The sequence below is a fragment of the Malaclemys terrapin genome, chromosome 1 (assembly GCF_027887155.1).
Source record: "Malaclemys terrapin pileata isolate rMalTer1 chromosome 1, rMalTer1.hap1, whole genome shotgun sequence".
Classification (NCBI taxonomy): domain Eukaryota; kingdom Metazoa; phylum Chordata; order Testudines; family Emydidae; genus Malaclemys; species Malaclemys terrapin.
In genome coordinates, this window is record NC_071505.1 from 135,784,339 (window position 1) to 135,808,262 (window position 23,924).

The 23,924-nt window shown below is 48.5% G+C and overlaps 1 protein-coding gene across 1 annotated transcript in view; it reads left to right on the forward strand.

The window, feature by feature from the left end:
* Positions 1–9,003: 9,003 nt before the first annotated feature.
* The window catches only part of LOC128843381 (alpha-2-macroglobulin-like protein 1), a 50,736-nt gene continuing 35,815 nt past the window's right edge, over positions 9,004–23,924 (forward strand). The window contains exons 1-11 of the mRNA XM_054040188.1: positions 9,004–9,136; positions 11,871–12,054; positions 14,448–14,489; positions 14,923–15,067; positions 15,851–15,903; positions 17,702–17,722; positions 18,407–18,575; positions 19,253–19,337; positions 20,363–20,486; positions 22,022–22,136; positions 23,514–23,623. Of these exons, the coding sequence (XP_053896163.1) occupies positions 9,069–9,136; positions 11,871–12,054; positions 14,448–14,489; positions 14,923–15,067; positions 15,851–15,903; positions 17,702–17,722; positions 18,407–18,575; positions 19,253–19,337; positions 20,363–20,486; positions 22,022–22,136; positions 23,514–23,623 (1,116 nt within the window). The 5' untranslated portion in view covers positions 9,004–9,068. The remainder of the gene's footprint in view (positions 9,137–11,870; positions 12,055–14,447; positions 14,490–14,922; positions 15,068–15,850; positions 15,904–17,701; positions 17,723–18,406; positions 18,576–19,252; positions 19,338–20,362; positions 20,487–22,021; positions 22,137–23,513; positions 23,624–23,924) is intronic.

Consider the following 23,924-nt stretch of genomic DNA (forward strand, 5'->3'; position numbering starts at 1 on the left):
GGTGTCTGTATCTGGCTCTTTGCTTTTAATCCAAAGGGTAGAAATCAGGAGGCATATGACTGCCACTGGGAAGTGGCCAGGTGGACTCTGCTAGAACAGTATTTACAAACCCACATCCTAGGCTCACTCGCTTCAAGGCTTCTGCTGGGTTTGCTACTGCTTCTGTGGGAAGATGTCTGCTCTATTCTTTACTTCCTTGCATCACCATTCATGGCAGCAGGAGACACAACGGGAGCTCTGCTAGTGTTATTAAAGGGTGTATTTATTAAAACAACAGTGGGGAAAATTCATCCCTGGTGACTTCCCTGACTTTTGTGGATTTACTCCAGAGCTGAATTTGTTCGGTCCTATTTTTCTTTCTAAAGAAAATTAATACCAGTGAAAATTCAGACAAATGGAAATAAAGGGGTAAAGTTTTGATGTTTTAATGAAACGCCAATCCTTTCTCTTTCTTCCTCCCACTCAGGTCAGAGGCTGATAGCAGAGTGACTAACCAGAGAAAGGGAGCCGGGGGAAGGTTTCTGCAGCAGGTCAAGGGCCGATGACTGTCCACCCTATCCCACTAGTTCAGCGACTCATTGAGGGGACTATGAAGTCTAGAATCATCTGAGTCTGCATAAAATGATGCCAGGACACTGATATGCTTCAGGGTCACAGACGTACAGAGCTTTGAGCCCATATATTGATCTGCCCTTCTGAGCTGGTTTAAACGTCCGTGTGGGTGTGCTAGATCAGGCTATGGGTACAGGGAGTGATTACTACACATGCACACACTATGTCAGAGTAAAGCCTAGACATTGATTTAACCAGGAGTAAATAGAAGGCTGAGAACTAATTCCCTCAGTACCGGTGTCCCTTAGAGTGGGGTTGGTGGAAAGGCCCTGTAGTGTAGTTGAAAGTATGACTGATATGGAAGGATAGGCAGGCCACACTGTGGGAGTGGCTCGTGTGGATGGGCAGAGGGAGGCAGCAGTGAAGCTAGTCTAGGTGGACGAGTGGTGATGAGTTGGTGTGACGATTTGGGGAATCTGTATGATGTATGAATTATTCTGTTTGGAACCATTCTGCCAGATGCAGTCAGCAGCAACATAAGCTGGGCTCCTCTTACCAACAAAAAACAGAACCTGCTCGAGCCCCACCCAGTACCCTGGGAAAACTAAACCCCCCTCCTGGGCACCTCTAAGGCTAGGTCTACACTCCCGGGGGGGTTGACCTAAGATACGCAACTTCAGCTACGTGAATAGCATAGCTAAAGTTGCGTATTTTAGGTCGACTTACCTGGCTGTGAGGACGGTGGCGAGTCGACTGCTGCCACGCCACCGTCGACTCCGCTTCCGCCTCTTGCCGCGGTGGATTTCCGGAGTTGACGGCAGAGCCATCGGGGATCGATTTTATCGTGTCTTCACTAGACGCGATAAGTCGATCCCCAATAGATCGATTGCTACCCGCCGATCCAGTGGGTAGTGAAGACGTGCCCTAAGAGGCAATACTTCCCCTCTCACAAGCATTGAGTCTGTATCACGAAAGAAAACTTTGATTAAAAGGGAAAAGGGGAGCCAGCCTTAATCTGGGAAAACACCACAACAATGATTCAAAAGCACGTGACCATAAGCAACATTCATCCCACAGTACATTGTGCTTTGCCTCAGTTTCTCACCTTGTGGCATGAAAGTCCAACGAACAAAGGTTTCTTTAACATGCCACTCCCCTCTCCCTGCACTATGCCCCACTCCCAGTTGGCTGTTCTTGGTCAGCAAAGACCCAGAGTTCAGAGATGGATTCACCTCCCACCCCTGAGGGGGCAGGGATCAAGCAATGCCTCTACTATTGCTGCCTTCTGCAAATGACTCACAACTACTGCTATTTTCTCTGTTGCCACTGGTGCTGTCTCTCTGCCATTATTATCACTGCTGCTTGCTGCTACTTCTGCAATGCCCAGTCTGAGGTTCCACCACTTAACCCAACTGCTAGTGAGCTTAGCAGACAACAGGAAACCCCACTGCTAGTACAGGCTCTGCAGTGCCTTTCACGGCAACAGTGCCCCCGTACCTGGGCTAAGGCTTAACCTGGCTCGCCAGCACTATCAGTTCTAGTAATCACTAAACAGCAACAAGGACTCACAAGTGAGTTTGATTAGCTGTCTTTAAACACTAAAGAGACGGTATGTATCAAATAGCATTCCCCCTCCCCAACACCATCCCAGCCTCACTGGTCTTTGGCACCCCTATCCCCTCCTTAGCAAGTGAGGTTCAGTGTAAGGTGACCCCTTCCATCCATGCATGCTAAGTATAGTTCTGCTGTTTTTTACTCATACAATAAAGATAACAACATTTAATTACCCCTGCATTCAAATGCTACAGTGATAAGTAACCCACAACCAACCAAAACTGAGCACTTTGGCAAAGCAGCTCCATCTGCTGCACATCTAGACAGAGTAAGGGTATGTCTACACTACGGGATTAATCCGAATTTGTATAATTCAAATTTTGGAAACAGATTGTATAAAGTCTAATGTATGCGGCCACACTAAGCACATTAATTCGGTGGTGTGCATCCATGTACTGGGGCTAGCGTCGATTTCTGGAGCACTGCACTGTGGGTAGCTATCCCATAGCTATCCCATAGTTCCCGCAGTCTCCTCCACCCATTGGAATTCTGGGTTGAGATCCCAATGACTGATGGGGCCAAAAACATTGTTGCGGGTGGTTCTGGGTATATCCTCCCCCCCCTCTCCAGGGAAGCAACGGCAGACAACCGTTTCGCGCCTTTTTCCTGGGTGAATAGTGCAGACGCCATACCACGGCAAGCATGGAGCCCGCTCAGCTCAAGACAGCAGTCATGAACATTGTAAACACCTCGTGTATTATCGTGCAGTTTATGCTGCACCAGAACCTGCAAAACCAGGCGGCGAGGAGTAGGCTACAGCAGCGCGGCAGCGAGAGTAATGAGGATAGGGACATGGAATTCTATCAAACCACGGGACCCGGTGCTTTGGAAATCATGCTGTTAATGGGGCAGGTTATAGCTGTGGAACGCCGATTCTGGGCCCAGGAAACAAGCACAGACTGGTGGGACCGCACAGTGTTGCAGGTGTGGGACGATTCCCAGTGGCTGCGAAACTTTCGCAGGTGTAAGGGCACTTTCTTGGAACTTTGTGACTTGCTTTCCCCTGCCCTGAAGCGCCAGAATACCAAGATGAGAGCAGCCCTCACAGTTGAGAAGCGAGTGGCAATAGCCCTGTGGAAGCTTGCAATGCCAGACAGCTACCGGTCAGTCGGGAATCAATTTGGAGTGGGCAAATCTACTGTGGGGGCTGCTGTGATACAAGTTGCCAGAGCAATCACTGAGGTGCTGCTACGAAAGGTAGTGACTCTGGGAAATGTGCAGGTCATAGTGGATGGCTTTGCTGCAATGGGATTCCCTAACTGTGGTGGGACGATAGATGGAACCCATATCCCTATCTTGGCACCGGAGCACCAGGGTACCCAGTACATAAACCGCAAGGGGTACTTTTCAATGGTGCTGCAAGCACTTGTGGATCACAAGGGACATTTCACCAACATCAACGTGGGCTGGCCGGGAAGGGTTCATGACGCTCATGTCTTCAGGAACACTAATCTGTTTAAACGGCTGCAGCAAGGGACTTACTTTCCAGACCAGAAAATAACCGTTGGGGATGTTGAAATTCCAATAGTTATTCTTGGGGACCCAGCCTACCCCTTAATGCCATGGCTCATGAAGCCATACACAGGCAGCCTGGACAGGAGTCAGGAGCTATTCAACTACAGGCTGAGCAAGTGCAGAATGGTGGTAGAATGTGCATTTGGCTGTTTAAAAGGTCACTGGCGATCGTTACTGACTCGCTCAGACCTCAGCCAAACCAATATCCCCATTGTTATTTCTGCTTACTGTGTGCTCCACAATCTCTGTGAAAGTAAGGGGGAGACCTTTATGGCAGGGTGGGAGGCTGAGGCAAATCGCCTGGCTGCTGATTATGCGCAGCCAGACACCAGGGCGATTAGAAGAGCACACCAGGAAGCGCTGTGCATCAGAGAAGCTTTGAAAACCAGTTTCATGACTGGCCAGGCTACAGTGTGAAATTTCTGTTTGTTTCTCCTTCATGAAAACCCGCCCCCTTTATTGACTCATTCTCTGTAAGGAACCCACCCTCCCCCTTCCCCTAGCTTGCTTTCAAAGGAAATAAAGTCACTATTGTTTAAAAATCATGTATTCTTTATTAATTGATTATAAACATAGGGAGAGAACCAACAAGGTAATCTGGGTGAGGTTGGGGAGGAGGATAGGAGGGAAGTAAAAGGCCACTGAAAAAATTCAATATAATGACAGCCTTTTGGTTGGGCTGTCCACTGGGGTGGAGTGGGAGGGTGCACGGAGCCTCCCCCACCCTGTGTTCTTACACATCTGGGTGAGGAGGATATGGAACATGGTGAGGGGGGAGGGAGGTTATATAGCGGCTGCAGCGGCACTCTGTTATCCTGCTGCCGTTCCTGAAGCTCCACCAGATGCCGGAGCATGTCTGTTTGATCACACAGGAGCCCCAGCGTTGCAGCCTGCCACCTCTCATCTTGAGCGTCCCTCATGACCTCACGTTCACTGGCATCTTTCCTAAATGTAGATACCGTGTCCTTCCACTCATTCAAATGAGCTCTTTCATTGCGGGTGCATTCCATTATTTCCGTGAACATCTCATCTCGTGTCCTCTTTCTCCGCCGCCTTATCTGAGATAGCCTTCGGGACGGAGGAGGGAGGCTTGAAAAATTTGCAGCTGCTGGAGGGAGGGTTGAAAAAAAGGAGAGAAGTTTTTAAAATGATACATTTTACAGAACAATGCTTATATTCTTTCATGGTGAACAACACTGTTCACATTACATAGCACATGTGATTTCAGTACAAGGTCGCATTTTCCATCTAAATATTGAGTGCCTGTGGCTTTGGTGTTAGAGATCACAGACGCAGGTCCGGGCAACAGAATTCAGCTTGCATGCGGCCATGGTAAGCCATTGTCTTTCGGCTTCTGTGTCCTCCTTTCCCACATACCAAGCAAAGCTCGTTGACTGCTGCGGTTTTCCTGTTAACCTTCAGCAGCAGAAAACGAACTAACCCCCCCCCCCATCCAATTCTCGGGGATGATCGCTTTATCCCTCCCACCACCGCGTGGCTGGTATCAGGGAAGATCCCTGCAGAAACCACACTAACTTAGGGGGAGGGATAGCTCAGTGGTTTGAGCATTGGCCTGCCAAACCCAACATTATGAGTTCAATCCTTGAGGGGGCCACTTGGGGATCTAGGGCAAAATCAGTACTTGGTCCTGCTAGTAAAGGCAGGGGGCTGGACTTGATGACCTTTCACAGTCCCTTCCAGTTCTAGGAGATGGGATATCTCCATTAATTAATTATAACCCCCCTCCTCCTGCCATGAATTATCTGGGATGATTGCTGTACCCCTCCCCCCACTGCATGGCTGGTAACAGGGAAGATCCCTGCTAGCCAAATGCAAAAAGCTCAGGGCCAATTCCCCCCCCCCCCCACGCTTGGCTAACTGCAGGGAAGGATTTCTTTTCAGCCACAGGCAAACAGCCCAGTAGGAACAGCCACCTCTGTCCCCTTAATTAAATTCCCATATTTCAACCAGGTTACCATGAGTGATATCACTCTCCTGAGGATTACACAGTGAGATAAAGAACGGATGTTGCTTGAATGCTAGCAAACACTGGGACCATACGCTGCCAGGCTTTGTAATACAATGATACCAGATTACTTGCTGCAAGCATGGCGCGGTCAAGTGTCCTACCATGGAGGACGGAATAAGGCTGCACCGCCCAGAAACCTTGTGGCTAGGCTTTTGGAGTACCTCCAGGAGAGCTTCATGGAGATGTCCCTGGAGGATTTCCGCTCCATCCCCAGACACGTTAACAGACTTTTCCAGTAGCTGTACTGGCCGCGAATGCATCCCAAGTCCTCAGGGCAAAGTAATCATTAAAAAACGCTTGCTTTTAAAACAAGTTTTATATTTTAAAAGGTAAACTCACCTGAGGTCCCTTCCATGGGGTCATGGTCTTGGATATTGGCTTGGGAGGGATGGGAGGGTACTTCAGTCAGATTGAGAAAAAGATCCTGGCTGTTGGGGAGAATGGAGTGCTGTGTGCTCTCCGCAAGCTCGTCCTCCTCCTCCTCCTCCTCCTCCTCCTCCTCTTCCCCATCCGCAGAATCCTCAGGTGTAGCTGATGAGATTACCCCCGCCTCGGAATCCACGGTCACAGGTGGGGTAGTGGTGGTGGCCCCCCCTAGAACTGCATGCAGCTCGGCGTAGAAGCGGCATGTCTGCGGCTCTGACCCAGAGCGACCATTTGCCTCCTTTGTTTTTTGATAGGCTTGTCTGAGCTCCTTGACTTTCACGCGGCACTGATCTGAGTCCCTATTGTGACCTCTCTCCATCATGCTCTTGGAGATTTTTTCAAAAGTTTTGGCATTTCGTTTTTTCGAACGAAGTTCTGCTAGCACTGAATCCTCTCCACATATAGCGATCAGATCCAGTACCTCCCGTACGGTCCATGCTGGTGCTCTTTTTTGATTATTGGCCTGCATGGTTACCTGTGCTGATGAGCTCTCTGTGGTCACCTGTGCTCTCCACGCTGGGCAAACAGGAAATGAAATTCAAATGTTCACGGGGCTTTTCCTGTCTACCTGGCCAGTGCATCCGAGTTCAGATTGCTGTCCAGAGCGGTCACAATGGTGCACTGTGGGACAGCTCCCGGAGGTCAATACCATCGAATTGCGGCCACACTAACCCTAATTCAAAATGACAATATCGATTTTGGCGCTACTCTGCTCGTCGGGGTGGGGTACAGAAATCGATTTAAAGAGCCCTTTATTTCGAAATAAATGGCTTCGTTGTATGGACGGGTGCAGGGTTAATTCAATTTAAAGCTGCTAAATCCGAATTAAAGTCATAGTGTAGACCAGGCCTATGTGTGTATATGCAAATAGTCTGCTCTTGCTGTCTTTTCCCTCAGCTCATCACTAGATGTCAGAGGAGAGCTCACCTAGACCCTGGTTACATGTTTGACACCAGGGACCCTTTGTATCTGTGACAGACGGCAGAACTCCATTTTGGATGTGCAGTTCTTTATCCTCTCTGTTGCCTCTTCACCTCCATATTGGACTGATGTCCCAACAGGGCAGTGGCACAGGGCTTAGAAAAGAGGGTCATTAAGTCCATTGAAATACAACATGCTAGATAATGGACTCGCTTGCTTCACAGGGGGAGGTCACCTAGTAACAAAGCTACTGGTAGGACACCTGTTGAGGCTGATCAGGAAGTGACCTGACAGAGGAGACTGGAAAGTTATAAAGGATTGGAGCAGCTTTGTGCATGGGGCATGGTGACAATTTGGCCATTTCCCACCAGTTTACATTGAGGGAAGCAGGTGCAGCAACCAGATGAGGCCAGGGGGTATCCCGCCTACCTGACTACAGAGAGTTCCCCAAGGACTCCCCAGGGAAGGGTGAGCTAGTGAGGGACATTGTCTTCAGTGTGAGTGTTGTTTTCTAAATAATCTCTACTCTCGTGCTTTATTGCAGAAGTGAAGAGCAATGGTGTTAGAACCCAATGCAGTGTCCGTGCGCTATGTGCCACACCTGCGCCATGCCCCCTGAAGAGGTAACACAGAAGGCTCACACCTTTGGGCAAGATTCTGAATGAGGGTGTGTTTAAACTCTGGGGAGTCTGAGGAGGCAGCACTGAGCTCAGGGACAGCAGCTGGGCCACATGTTCCCAGCTCTCAGGATGGGGTGTCAGACAGAGGGCTACTGAGTCACGGAGTTTAAAGCCAGAAGGGACCATTAGATCACTGAGTCTGACTTCCTGTACCACACAGGCCGCCGACACCCCCCAGAGCCCACACACTAAGCCCCAAAACTGAAATGAGACCCAAGTAAATGAGACCCACAGGAGACTAGACTATTATGTGCTACAGGCAGAGAATAGGAGGGATTAAGGCAGTGGCAGGGAAATGAGTAAGTGAGATATATCCAAATAATCCTGGCAAGTGACCTGCACCCACACCCTGCAGAGGAAGGCAAACCTCCCTCCCCCCAAGGTCCCTACTAATCTGGCCTGGGAGGAAATTCCTTCCCAACTCCACACATGGTGAGCAGTTAGACCCTGAGCATGTGAGCAAGACCCAGCCAGCCCAGCCCCTGAGAGAGAGAATGCTCGGTGCCATCTCAGAGCCCCTGGCCCACCCTGCCCAGTGTCCCATCGCCAGCCATGGACAGATGCTTCAGAGGAAGGAGATAAAAACCCTCCCATAATACATTGCAAGAGGGGGAATCCCTTACTGAGAGTGTGCCTAGGGACCCAAAACTGCAATAATGCCTGGGCTTCTGTTCAGCCTCCGGGGGATTAAAACACCCAGGGATGCAGCCACTGTCTTCTCACAGCAATCTGGTGGGCCACAAGCCAGGGCAACCTGACCAGATCTGTGACAGAGGGGAGTGGTGAGATAGATGACAGCCTGCAGCGGATCTAAAGGTGCCATCTCCCTGAGGTGGGGATGAGGTGGGTGAAGGGTGGAGGTGAACGGACAGTGGCAGTGCTCAAGATGCCTTCCCCCTGCGGAGGGGCTGAGAACAGGGGATAGGGACTGGTGCATGACCTTAACTTTCACTGCATGCTATAGTCATGTGCCATGCCAGACACATGTGAAGATTCTTACTCCCATGATACCTACTCAGTCTGTATTACAGCTCACCAGATCCATAACTCACTATCAAAGTCTTTTTACACACTTGGTCATAGACACATTCCAGAATGGGCTGGGAGGAGGTCTGGGCCTATGTGGCTTTTGCCAAGTTCCTAGTGGAGGTCGGTAAATATTGTCAATGTCATTAGCCCGGGGGAGATGAGATACTTACACTGCATGGGTCAAGCACCCTTTGGACTTAGGAGTCTCTGGGGGGATATTTAGGACTCAACCCCTGGCGTTGATAGCCAGCTGCTCTAGACTTAAGTGTGGATCTCACCAGCGGTCCGTCCCAGCCCAAGCAATGCAGGGAGTATCGCTCCTCTGGGCCCTGGCTCTGCTCCCAATTGCAGCTCCAGCAACTCTGAATCCGTAAGGTTTTTCACTTTTGTTTGCTGGGACTCAGTAGACAGGAATGTCATTGCGGGGAGAGGAGGGGAGGTGGCTGAATTTGCTAGAATCCCAGTGCTGAGCTCCTGGGGACCTTATTTTCAGAGGTGCCAAGCACCTGCAGCTCCCAGTGACTTTAACAGGAGTTGTGGTTGCTTGGCACCTATGAAAATGAGCACAGCTGTAACTAGGCATTTTAGCATCCAGGGCAAGCAAGCATATTTGCGCCACCTGTTGGGTTTTGTTTTGTTTTGTTTTGTCATTTTTCTGCCCCCGCAGCTTTGTACCCTGTGCGGCTGCCCCACTTGCCCCACCCTGGTCACGGCCCTGAAAATGAGATATTGGGTGTTGGCCTTGTTCCCTTTTTCTCACCATTCATGATTCTATAGACCTCTATCATATCCCACTTTAGCTGTCTCTTTTCTATGCTGAAAAGTCCCAGTCTTATTAATCTTTCCTCACATGGAACCAGTTCCATTCCCTTAATCATTTTCATTGTCCTTCTTTGCACCTTTCCAATTCTAGTATCTTTTTTGAGATGGGGCAACCAGATCTACATGCAGTATTCAAGATGTGGGCGTACCATGGATTTATATAGTGGCATTATGATATTTTCTGTTTTATTATCTATCCCTTTCTTAATGGTTCCTAACATGCTATTAGCTTTTTTGACTGTTGCTGCACATTGAGCAGATGTTTTCAGGGATGCCACAATGATGCCAATATCTCTTTCTTGATGGGTAACAGCTAATTTAGACCCCATCATTTTGTATGTATAGTTGGGATTATTTTTCCAATGTGCACTACTTTGCACTTATCAATATTGAATTTCATCTGCCATTTTTTCACCTTATCACCCAGTTTAACGTCAGCTTTGAACTTAACTATCTTGAGTAATTTTATATCATCTGAAAATTTTGCCACCTCACAGTTCACCCCCTTTTCCAGATCATTTATGAATATGTTGAACAGTACTTGTCCCAGTACAGATCCTTGGGGGACCCAGCTCCATTTCCCTCTCCGTTCTGAAAACTGAACATTTATTCCTACCCTTTGTTTCCTATCTTTTAATCAGTTACTGATCCATGAAAGGACCATCCCTCTTATCCCATGACTGCTTACTTTGCTTAAGAACCTTTTGTAAGGGACATTGTCAAAAGCTTTCCAAAAGTCCACTGGATCACCCTTGTCCACATGCTTGCTGTCCCTCAAAGCATTCTAATAGATTGGTGAGGCATGATTTCCCTTTACAAAAGCCATATTGACTCTTCCCCAACATATTGTGTTCATCTATGTGTCTGAAAACTGTTCTTTACTGTAATTTTAACCAATTTACCTGGTACTGAAGTTAGGCTTACCAGTCTGTAATTGCCAGGATCACTTCTGGAGCTTTCTTTACAAATGAGTGTTATATTAGCTATCCTCCAGTTATCCGGTACAGAGGCTGATTTAAGGAATAGGTTACATATCACAGTTAGTAGTTCTACAATTTCATATTTGAGTTCCTTCAGAACTCTTGGGTGAATACCATCAGGTCCTGGTGACTCATTACTGTTTGATTTATCAATTTGTTTCAAAACCTCCTCTCTCGACACCTCAATCTGGGACAGTTCCTCAGATTTGTCACCTAAAAAGAATGGCTCAGGTGTGGGAATCTCCCTCACATCCTCTGCTGCGAAGACTGATGCAAAAAATTAATTTAGCTTCTCCGCAACGGCCTTGTCTTCCTTGAGTACTTCTTTAGCACCGTCATCATCCAGTGGTCCCCAGGATTCCTGCTTCTGATGTATTGGAAACTTGTTTTGCTGTTAGATTTTGTGTTCTTAGTTAGTTCTTCTTCAATTTATTTCTTCGCCCGCCTAATTATACTTTTACACTTGACTTGCCAGAGTTTATGTTCCTTTCTATTTTCCTCATTATTAGGATTTGACTTCCAATTTTTCAATGATGTCTTTTTGCCTCTAATCCCCTCTTCAACTCTGCTGCTTAGCCATGGTGGCATTTTTTGGTCCTCTTACTGTTTTTTTTATGAGGACCTGAGGAATGAGCTAGAGCAGTGATGTGTAAACTGGGGGTGGGGGGTGAAGTGGCAAGAGGTTCTTGGGGGGTGGGAGGAGGAAGAAACTGGGATCCCATGGGTCCTACAGGACCCAGTGCCATATTAGCAGGAGCAGGAGCAGGATAAAATCAGAGTGGGTATTGCAAGGACGGGAGTGGGATTAAAACAATAGTCCTCCCACACCACAAACAACATGAACACCCAGCCAGCACCTGCTGCTCTCTGGCCACCCATAGCTGAAGGCAGCGCCGCCGCCAGCAGCAGCGCAGATATAAGGGATTACTTCAAATTACAAGTAATGGGGGGGGGGGGGGGGGGCGCATGACAAATTCTGTGAATGGTAAGGGGGATGCAACTGGAAAAGTTTGCACACACTGGACTAGACTGCTCCTGCCCTGAATCAGACACCCATCTCCTAGGTATGATAGATCTATGCCAGGGTATTGAGCCATGTTCTGATTCCATATTGGGCACACTGCCTCCTCCTGGGATGGGAAGGGAATTGCACCACAAGTTCCCCCACTCACGGTCTATGAAATCTCTCCGATCCATGGTGTCTTCCTCAATTGGAGCAGTAGAGAGGTCCTCCCTTGGCCTGCCCACCTGAGACACTGAATTACCCATCCCCCCTTTTCCCCATCTCCTCCTCTCTCCTAGTTACTATGTGGTAGTAATCCCAGCCATCATTCACCATCTTGGCCATGAGAAGGTCTGCATCCACCTCAGCTCCCTCCCTGAGACTGTCCACCTGGCTGTCACCTTGGAGATGCAAACCCAGAATCACACCCTGATGGAGAAGGATGTGGAGAAGCCAGGAATTTTTGAGTGCATCAGCTTCAAGGTGAGCTCAGGTGCTGCTCCTGATTCTATAGGGAGCACTCTCGCCTTCAAGTCAGAAAAGAGCCCTGTGCCCCTAGTGCATGCTATGCTATACCCCACTGCTGTGTGCGATGCTACCCTGAGTTCTCTAACCAAGCAGGTTCCGTCCATCCCTACCACTCCTGGGCAGAGCATCCAACAGTCTAACAGTCTAGAAAAGAGTTCCATTATTTAAACTAAAATTTACTACTTTGCTCAGTTTCATGCCATTTAATCCTAGTTAAACCCTGCAGGAAAACCAGCCCTCTTCTTCCTTGGTGTTTACACTGTTCAAGTATTTGTAATTCATTAATCAATCTAATGTACATGGACTAAGTTCTTTTCAGCTTTCCTCATAAATCAGTCACTCTAGGTTGTTAAGAGTGTGGTTCTGCCCTAAAATGTGACTAGGTAAAACGGTTCCCTTCCTACGCAGTAACACACAAGCTTCTATGTGCATTCAGGTTCATGGTTCCTGACTCTCCTGACACATTGGTTTTGCTCCCTTTCACTCCTGTTCTCCCCACAGAGTCAGCCCAGCCCAGTGAGAGGGTGCTGGGAGTCTGGTCTGTGTATCAACAAAAGAATTACTAAGTTCTCATTGCAGAGCCTTTATTGCATGTGATGATGTGAGTGAAGGAAAGAGCCCAGTGTGACTCTCAGAGCCCAGGGGGAGTATGCGGTTAGAAAAGATCTTTCTACTTGGAAACTGAGTCCTTTCGATCTAGCCTGAGAGACGACAAACATGGATCCCAACAAAGCCATTCTTACAGTGTCACTTTTCAGAGTTGAACTGCTCTCTAACTGTTTGTGGTGCTCGTCACTGGATGTCCCAGGGCTTTATTGACATCACCCTGGTGTGACAATGCAGTTCTGGCGGAACCCAACTGAGAGTGCCAACTCTGGACAAATTGCTCAAACAGGGCAGTTACAGCCCAAGGCTGGGGTTTTTCCACCTCTAAGGCAAAGCAAACCAGCCAGACTAAGAGGACTTTGGTCTCACCCCCCGGCTAACCGCAAGTCTCACAAGCAATCTCCTTAGACACTCCAGTTTCCCAGTATCACCACCAGTACCACTCGTTATGGGGACAAATGGTTATGAAAACCAATACCCAAATAAAAGAAAAAAGGTTCTCCTGATCCCAAAGGACCAAGCCCCAGACCCAGGTCAATATACAAATCAGATCTTGCCCACAAATCACGCTGTTGCCAATCCTTTAGAATCTAAAATCTAAAGGTTTATTCATAAAAGGGAAAAGATAGAGATGAGAGATAGAATTGGTTAAATGGAATCAATTACATATAGTAATGGCAAAGTTCTTGGTTCAGGCTTGCAGCAGCGATGGAATAAACTGCAGGTTCAAATCAAGTCTCTGGAATACATCCCCCGCTGGGATGGGTCCTCAGTCCTTTGTTCAGAGCTTCAGTGTAGCAAAGTTCCTCCAGAGGTATGAAGCAGGATTGAAGACAAGATGGAGATGAGGCATCCGCCTTATATAGTCTTTTCCAGGTGTAAGAACACCTCTTTGTTTTTATTGTGGAAAATTACAGCAAAATGGAGTCTGGAGTCACATGGGCAAGTTCCTGCATACTTTGCTGAGTCTGAAGGCATACTTACCTTCTCTCAATGAGTCCATTGTATAGCTGATGGTCCTTAATGGGCCATCAAGCAGGCTAGGCAGGGCTAATCCCAGCTTGTCTGGGACGTCACCCAGAAGCATAGCATAAGTTTGCCATACAGACAGTATAGAGCCAATATTCATAACTTCAACTACAAAACTGATACACACATATAGACAACATAATCATAACCAGTAAACCATAACCTTGTCTTAGATACCCCATTTGACCCCCTTTATACAAGATTTGGGTGCCACTACAGGACTTTGGTTGCAACAATGATCTATATGGTCCCAGTTTATGTCAATAACGTCACACCTGGTACTGAGGTGCACTGAACTGTGCACAGTATAATAGTCGTACCAGTGCTGTGTTAGTTGGCTTCACATCAGATGACACATGGCCTCTCTTAGGCCAAGAATACTGTCTCCAGGGTCCCGCTTACAGGTTGGTCTTCAAGTGGTGCAACCCTACAATAACAAATCAAGGGTCATTACTGCGCGTGGATGAGCGCCTCACCTCCCACCATGCCCCCTCCTGCTCCTTATCCTTCCAAATGTTCCTTGTAGGATCAGGTTGGCTAGAAATGGGCTCCAGCCACAGAATTTGGATCCAGATCTCCAATGTCCTGCAGTTTTGGGGTTGTTTAGCTCTGGGGCCATTTACCATTCAGGTGTGTGAGAAATAAAATCTCACTGATGTATTTGTTTTCTTTTTTCCTCTTGCCTCAACTCACCCCTCCCCTGCATTCTGCAGGTGCCAGCCTTCGTTCCTAGGGGAAAACAGTTTAATGAACCAGTAAGTCTCACATCTCCCAACCCCCTTTGTTCCCATAAACCAGAGGGCTCCAATCCACCCCCCTCCCAGCTAAATGAAGAGAGGAGGAGAAGATATGGAGGCTGGGATGAGACAGGGAAAAAAGAGGAGGAGGGGAAATGGGGACCTAGACAATAGGAGGAGGATGGGCAGAGGAGGGAGAAGGGGGAACAAGAATGGGTATGGGAGGGAGAAGAGGAGGCGGAAAAAGCCTATGGAGGGGGAGGATGGAGAGAGATAAGAGGAATGGGGATTTTTTTTAATCCATAATCTCCTGGGAACATAGGAGATGGCAGATAAAGGCCTGTTTCCTAGGACCTACCCTGGGTGGGTTGGCAGAGTAGCTTCCCCACACATGGTGGCCTCCAGTTCTCAGTCCCGCCACTGAGGCACCAGTTTCCTTTGCATCTCTCAGGCAGAAGAAGTGGCCTCTGTACATGCAGTGATCCACATGGGGGATAGGGTGAGCTACGAGGGCCGCAAAAAGGTGCTGGTAAGAAGACAGAAGACAAGGATTGTCATAGACACAGACAAGCCCTTCTATAAACCTGGAGAGACAGGTATGAATGGCAAGAGGCACGTGGAGCTTGGGGGTGGGGACTCGGTGGCTGTCCACAGCATGGGATGGTGATCTCCTCAGATATAACCAGCTATGCAGGACAGGGCCTGAGGGAAAATAAATCCCTAAGTCACCAGGTGCTGCAGGGAGTGGGGTGGGTGTGTCACTACAAGGTGCTCTCCCCTCTGAGTCAGCACTGACCCCAGGGGCACTATGGTGGTGCTCAGGGGCACTATGGTGGTGGAAGTACTGTCTCTCAGATGGGACCTGAAAGCAAGGCCATGGCTACTCAGGTCATGGGACATCCCCTGGAGCTTTTGCCAGAGTATTATGGTCTGTATTAGAGCAGCACCTAGAAACACCACACTAAATGTCCATTGTATTAGCTGCTGGGGAAACACACAGTGAGAGACAGTCCCTGACCGCAAAAGTTTACAGTTTAAATAGACCAGACAGACAACAGGTGGGAGGGGCAAGAAGAGCTGCTGTTTTATAATAATAAATAAAATAAATAAATAAAATTAAATTAAATTATTATTTTTTATTATTATTATTATTATTATTATTATTATTCCAGGACACATGCAATGAGTTTACCAGGCCTCATCTCCATATAAACCATCATAGGCAGAAGTGTGTTATTGCAGGGGATCTTCGGGAAAGGGTCAGTAGCTCTGAGGATAAGAACAGGGAGAGGATATCTGAGACTAGGAAGAGAGGTACAGAGCTATCCAGGGGTCTGTTGCACACCGAGTAACTTGCTGTGCTTTCTATATTTCTTCAGTGAAGTTTCGAATTGTGACCCTCGATGAGGATTTTAAGGCCATTGATGAAGTGGTGAGTATCCCTCTGGCTTTCCAGGAAGTAGGAGCCATCAGTGTGCTGAGTGTGCCAAGCCTCAGCAGATAAACAGAGTGATACCCACAGGAATTACACTTGTGAGAGACACCTAACCGGCCCCGTGTGCCCCCTATTAACAGAGAACAGGGCTGGGATCGCTCCTGTTGTTTTAATTTAACTGGAATAAAGGGGCCCAGAGAGCCGAAGGTGTTAGCATAAACAGTGTCAAACAAGGTTCAGGGTTTGGCATACAGGCACTTCAGCTTGCTTATTACCAAGGCAAACACACCATTAAAAATCCTGTTAACCTTTCATTAAAGATCCAGAAAAGTAGGAAAGAGAGTTAATGCATTTGAAATGTAAAGTATTAAGTAAGGCTTTCATTTAAATAATATCCCTTGTTCCCTTTCCCTTTAACTGTAGAGAGTTTTTAGAAGGAAACCCCCCTTCTGACAGGCTTTTAGGTAGCATCAAAGATGGTAATAGCTGTTCTTTTTGGGGGAAAGAGAAATTAGTTGAAATGGGCTGGAGTTGTTGCTGCTGCTGTTGTTAAGAAGACAAAACAAGACAAACACACACAGGAGGGGAAGAGAAAAGACCAGCAAAGACAGAAAATGCAGCTTCTGTCTCCGAGGTTGACTTTCACTTGCAACCTCACTGCTGGAAAAACACGGGAGTGGCTGACAAACCCATGTGCCATGCCTAAGACCTGGCAAACTTTTATCAACATCAGGCTGGTTAGAGCATTGCTTTTAGTTGCCTCTTTCTAGTCACAGGCTTACAGCAGTGCTGTAAAAGATAGTCTTGGCCAGTTAAACCAGACTCTGAGGGTGTGTCTATGCTGCAATAAAAGACCCATGAAACAGCCACAGCTGGCCCAGGTCAGCTGATTCGGGCTCACAGGGCTTGGCCTGTGGGGTTATAAAACTGCAATGTAGACACTCAGGCTTGGGCTGGAGCCCAGGCTTTGAGACCCTGTGAGAGGGCAAGGGTCAGAGCCTGGGCTACAGCCTGAGCTGAATGTCTACATTGCTATTTTTAGCCCACGAGCCTGAGCCCGAGTCAGCTGACCTGTGCTCTGTGACTCAGTGCCATGAGGAGAGGGGTCGGAAAGAGAAGAAATAAGGTGGGGAAGGAAAAGAGCACATGAAGGGGGCGGGGCACCAGGGGCGGGGGTTGTGTGGTCTCACATCCTAGGTGGTGTTTGGGATTCAGCTGAAGCTGGTAGAGGTGACTGTCATCTGGCTTCCCTTTCTGTCCCAGTCTGGTTAGGACGTCTCTCAGGATTAGAATAAAGGTTCCAGGGGACAGTGAGGATGGGACCCATGATGGTGAAACTTGCTCCAGTCACCAATTTTTCTCTCCAAAAAGGAGCGAGGGGTGGAATAGCCTGTCCCCTATTATTCTGTCCACCAGTTAGGCCGAATTTCCAAATTACCAATTTTGGTTCATTGATTTTTGGTCTCACTGTCATATTTACCAAGCATGATCTTAACACAGTGCCTGAATCACTTCACAGTTGAGCTCACAATTAGGGTACATTTGTAGGCAAAATGACCACAACAGGGCCTGGGACTCCATGGGAAACACACCTCTGGGGGTCATCTCCCCAGCCCCCTCCATTCCCGTGGCAAAGGGAGCAGAGATCTTGGTGTGAAATGGGGACTGTTTGGGTCTGAGTTTAGGGGCAGGCTCTCCTGAGGTGGGGCCGGTGTCTGGGTGTTAATGATGCTGGGGCACGTGAACGTTGTTGCTCTCTACATAAGTGATGTCGTTTCTCTCTTGTGTTTTGCAGCATCCCCTGGTGCTGCTGCAGGTGAGTGACCAGGAGCTGACCTCCGGGAGCTTTCTTCTCTGCTCCATCATGCCATTTGTGCTCCAGGAGGGCGCCATGCCCTCAATTGCTACCTCAGAGATAAGACATCTGCATCTTGGCTGTACTCTGCCCCAACACCCTGCCCCTGCCGTGTTACCAGTGGTTAATGGCTCAGGGCAAAAGTAGAGGCATGACTTGAAGCAACAGTAAATGAGGGGACTATCCAGCTATCCAAAAAACTCCCCCAAAAATAGAGGATGAGGAGACTCACGGTAGACTGTGACCCCCTCAGACAGCCTGTGCATTGGGGCAATGCATGGGGCTGTGACCCCCTCAGACAGCCTGTGCATTGGGGCAATGCATGGGGCTGTGACCCCCTCAGACAGCCTGTGCATCGGAGCAATGCATGGGGCTGTGACCCCCTCAGACAGCCTGTGCATCGGAGCAATGCATGGGGCTGTGATCCCCTCAGACAGCCTGTGCATCGGGGCAATGCATGGGGCTGTGACCCCCTCAGACAGCCTGTGCATCGGAGCAATGCATGGGGCTGTGATCCCTGGTACTGTCCTCACTCATTCTGTGTGTGTGTGACTGTGCTTCTGAGAGGCTGTGCATGCATGCATGACTTCTTCGCAGAAGTGCACATTTGAACACATGTGATTATGCATGTGTGTTCCTGTACAGGATCCCCATGGGAACCGGATTAGCCAATGGGTGGACGTGAAGCCAAGACAAGGCATTGTGGATCTGTCCTTCCCCTTGGCCTCTGAAGCAGCCACGGGGAAATACCAGATCAAAGTGGGCAAGGATATGCCTCGAGGGCTTGAGGCAACCTTCAAGGTGGAGGAATATGGTGAGTCTCAGAAGGAAGTGTGAGACAGCATTAGGAGCTGGGGAATGGAGCCTGTAATGGGAGCCTCCCTGCTAGAGTCCATGTTTCTATTCATTAGATTTCTCTGCTTAGGTAAACTGCAGTTTTGGGGTACAGAGTCCCCTCCCCCCATCCAGTCCCTAGTGCTTTCCATCCTGTGCTTCATTCACACAGCCACACACTGCTCCCCTGGTGGCACCCCAGTCCCACCTTGGAGGGAGAGAGTGGAATTCAGCTCCAATGTGCATTCAGTCCTGAGCTCCAACTTCTCATATGTACTAGTGCACAGACCTCCACAGTGGGGCCCTAGCTCTGTGCTGACAGCTCCTCCAGCAATTTAGTCTCCATGTTCCATCAGGCCAGGGCTTCACTTTCACACAGTCGGTGCTCCCCTAGTCTGGAGGGATCTCAGTCTCCTGGGAGTGAGGCGGAATTCAGTCACCATGTTAACTCAGTCCTGACTTCCTGCTCCCTTCCACCCCTCAACTGCTCTCTCCATGGGACCCCTGGCCTGATGGTACCTATTCCCTCCTAAGGGTGAGTTACTCTCCATATCCAACTAGTGCTGGGGCAGTGTTTCAGAGATTCTGCTGTGGATGCAGAGGGTGAGTTCCCCTATTTGGATTATGCCCTCAACCTGCCCCAACTCTCTTCTGCAGAGCTGCCCAAGTTTGAGCTGGTGTTTAACGTTCCGCCACTGGTCACCACTTCGGAAAAGGAATTTCAGTTCACGGTTTGTGGCAGGTGAGTGGCACTGCTCTGTCACTGTCCCATTCCCCACATCGGAGAGTGACCTCTTGCTGCCAATGTACTGGCAGGAGTGTAAGGACCTCCAGTGGTGTCTTCTCTCTCTTAGTGGTGGAGGCTAAAATCACAGCAAGGAAAAGATTCCTCCAACACCCAATCATTAGACACGTCTGAAGAGGCACAAGGTAGAGGTGTTCGGAACCTAGAATTCCTGTTCCGTGAGAAATTCCTGAATTTAAAAAACATCATTCCAAAACAGAACAAAAACAATCTGAATTTACCACAGGACCGCAGCTCCCAAATTTGGTTTTGACCATTTCGAAACGTTTCCAAGACTCCCCAGGCTGCCCTGAGCCCTGACAACCTGCCAGATAGGGAGCCACACAGCTTGGAGATGCTGGGAGCTTGGAAACTGGGGCTCCCAGGGCTTCTGGGCTGCTGATGAGCCAGAAGCTTGGAAACCCTGGTAACCCCAGGTCTGCAGCAGTCCACCTAGCAGGTGTCTCCAGAGCTGGGGAGCGGGAGCCTGGAAGGCTGCCCCTGGCAGCTTGCCAGGTGGGCTGCAAAGAAGTGGGGGAGCCAAAATGCTGGGAATGACTTTCCAGTGGAAAATCAAAATTTTCCTGACAAAATTGAAAATTTCCCACAGAAAATGCCTTTATTTGTAGAAAGTGAATTTTCCATCAGCAAAACATTCTGACAGAACTGCTGACTAGCTCTGCCACAAGGGCTATGTGGGGAAAGCCCAGACCTCAGTGGAGACACTGATTGAGGTATCTTTCATACAGACCCTGTTCCCCATTTAAAGAGGATGCAGTGCAAGTGAGGTGACTTCCAGGGGTGTATATCCTGCTGACATCTCAGGCCCTCTTCCTTATTTCAAAGGGGGTGCGGTGGCTGGAGAGGTAGACTCTTTTAATATCCATCTTCTCCCTCGGAAGGGGTTGTTGGTGCCCTTCATTCTACTCTTTTTGCTGAAGTATCTGATCCATCTGGCAGTGTTTTCTGTCCTTCTGATCCAGGTACACCTATGGGAAACCTGTTCAGGGGAAGATAGAGGTTATTTTGGCTCGAAGCCTGTTCAATCTCCATGAAAAAGAAGAAAACATTACATCGTCCATGTGCACTGCGACCCATGTGAACCAGGTGAGCAGATGAGGAAGGGGAGATGACAGTCATCCGCAAGAACAGAATGTCGGTCCATCTAATGTATCTAGGCATTTCTAACGTGCCCTGGTCCAGCTAGTCTGATTATTATTTCTCCTGCCTCACCCAAGCAGATCATAAGTCGATCTGCCCTGTTATCTTGCCACCTGACTTACTACATTAAAGCACTGGTCTTGCTCTCCTGTCTCCCATATCTGACAGAAGCCAATGCTGAATGGTTGGGGGGGGGGGGGGTAGGAGGGAAGTATTGTAGGGCTGGCTTGACCTGACTAATTGGACATGGGTGAGGTCTAATTTCTTGGGAGACAGGATTAGGGAAGTAAATGGATCAACAGCCTGGAAACAGAATGTCTGTGTTAGCTAAGCCCTCTAGAATGTGCAACACTTTCCCACAGGAGGAATTTCTTCTTCCAGTACCCTCCGTCATATCACATGGAATCAGATCACTGGTCTCTCGCAGCTCACCTCTCATTAAACCAGATCAGACCACCAATTGTTCCATCTATTCCAGCGGTCTGTTTCCTCCCATAATCAAACAGATTACTGATCCATCTCAGCTGTCTGGTATCCTAGTTCTGACAGGGGCCAGCACTGGATGTGTCATAGCTAATTCCTATACACAATGCACCTAAATATGCAATTTGTTCCATATTCTTCTTCTCCCAATGACTCCAGATCCTCACTCAGTCTACAAGTCAAACCAGGATTTTCTAAATGTCAGCACGCAAAGCTGAGACCTGAAAGTCCAGCTGGGTCTTTGCAGTGCTAACAACCCAACCAGTAGTAAAGGCTCTACAGCTGGAACACCGTCACAATTCTGCCAATGAGGCACAAGGCAGGTTGGATTCCAGCTCTCTGCTGTTTGGGCTCTGCAGGGTTAACAGGAGCAAAACCATGTGTGTTAGACACAGACCACAATAATAACACTTCTTTGCCCTCTCTCCTGCATCGGAGGGGCTGAACATACCCTCAGAGAGGGTCAGAGATTTCCAAGGCCAGATGGGATCACCTGATCATTTAGTCTGATGTCCTGTATATCAGAGGCCACCAACACCACCCAGCACACACACACTAAGCTCAACAACTGTACTGGAACCAAAGTATTTTGGCCTTAAGAGACTAAACTATTATGTGCCACAGGCAGAGAATAGGAAAGACCCTCTACCAATACTAGCTGGCTGAGCTCGGCCTAGCTCAAGTTGTCAAAGCCTGTGTTCTTACAGCTAAGGACATGGGGTCTGGTCCCAGTTCTCTCTAGGAATGTGTGTGATTTCTCTAATAAACTTACCTTTTGTCTGCAGCCATGGATATATCATTCATCGGTGCCTGTCTAATCAATGTCATTTCTCCTCTCCATAAGTGAGGAGTCCACCATGGTTTTGATAAGATGTACATGGTTTTGAACTTCTAAGCAGTCATGGGACAGAGGGGAGGATTTTTAAGACTACCCAACATCTATAAACCACATCCTCACTAACGTGTCTCTTTCTCTCCATCCATCTCTATGTCCCCAGACGAACAAGAAAGGTTGTGCCATTTTTACAGTAGATATGGATGAGCTAGAAATAAACAGCACTGGCTACGGGAACAGTTTTTTCATTGTAGCAGAACTGGAAGAAGAAGGAACAGGTGCGGGAGAGGGGGGGTGGCAGGAGGGGAAGAGGAGAGGGGAGACACAGCCATCGGCCTGTGCTACTCTTTTTCCGTGAACCCCCTAACTAACTGCATTTGTGCTTGGTTGCCTCCACACTTCTCCATTTCCGGTACAGGTTGTTTTTTAACCTCGGATCTTTGAGCCAAGCCTCAGCCACTTCCAGTTTCTGGTATCTTCAGGGGGACTGAATTCCATTGTGTCTTAGTTATGGTGTCTATTGGGGTCACTAGTTTTCTGCCACACCAGTGATTAGAATTCCTCTTTCTAGTGTCCCTGCTCACTAGATTTCTTACTTCCCCAAAGAGGTTCCAACAACAGTCACCAGCCAGTCACTAAAGTAAGCTCCAGCTCCACAAAACGTGACTCTCAATCAGCCACAGAACCATAGCTAGCCGTCGGCTAAGCAGCATCTTATCCTCATGTCCCCGGTCAGTCATAAGAGTCTTTCCCCCACAGTTAGTCCCTCACCACAGTCTCTATGATAAGTTCCTATGCTAAGGACTAGGTAGTCTTGTTCACATATTCCTGTCTCTCTGGCATCCCCAATACCAACACTGCTTTCTTCTAATCTGCCCCAAATGCCTCCTCATCCATCAATCAGACCATAGCATGCCATGTGCCAAACCCCCACCAGCTGCCCCTTGCTCACTGTATCGAGCTCTAGCTTTTCTCCCCTGCCTTCAGGGCTTGACACCGCTCCACCCCATCCTACATCTCTGACATCATCTCCTATTGTGTCCTTCTTTGTTCTGTCTTAGCCCTCCGCGTCCCCCCTCTGCCATCTCCATGCCTTTCTCTGCGCTCTCCTCTGTGCTTGGAATAACGTCCCAATCCCAGTCCGGTTGCCTCCCAACCCTCTCCTCAGTCAGGTCCCTCCTGAAGACTTGCTTCTTCTGTATGGTCTGCAAACACTAATCTTCACCAGTCATAAGTACTTTGCAGGCCAACTGCACATGGGAGGGAAGACATGGGAGAGTAAACAGAGCTTGACATGTTTTACTAAAGTAACACAGTCCCTTGGCTCTCCCAGTGTATCTTATCAGCCAGTAATCAACTGCCTTAGTTGGTGTGACAAAGTCTCCCCATAGTGGCTGGCTGCAGTGACCAGAGCAGCCTCCCACCTACCTGCAAGTAACAGAGTTGCTCCTTTGGCTCTAGTAATAGTGGCTGGTGCTGAAAGTTGTGGGTTCAAGTCTCAATGTCCATATGGATGTGGCTCAGGCTTGTTACGTAGCTGACATTTAGACTGTAAGCTTCATGGGGAGGACACTTGCCTTATTTTTTGTCTCCTCTAGTGTTGAGTGCTTAACAAATGAGTCAGTATTTAACAGATGTCTCCTCTCTCTGCCCAGGAGCCACGAACATGGGAATAGTCACAGTTGCTATTGCTACCAAGGTAGTGGCGGTGAACTTTGTCAATCTCAACCCCTTTTACAAACTTGGATTTCCATACACGGGAAAGGTAATGCACATTCCCCCCCACTTCCCTTACCAAGGCAGTGACCCCTCTTCATACTTGGGAGGCAGGCATGGGGGAGAGGAGAGAATAATATTGCTGGGAATAAACTATGTGGAAAATACTCAGCTGGTGTAAATTGGTGTAGCTCCATTGACGTCAATGGCACTATGCTGATTTATGCCAGCTGAGGATTGGCTCCTCTGTGTCCACCTTTATGAGAAATTCTGACACCCTCCCGCCATTCCCTCCTCTCTCCCAGCCTAGTCACCAAGTATGGGGAGTTAACTGTTTGGAAGATGGATTC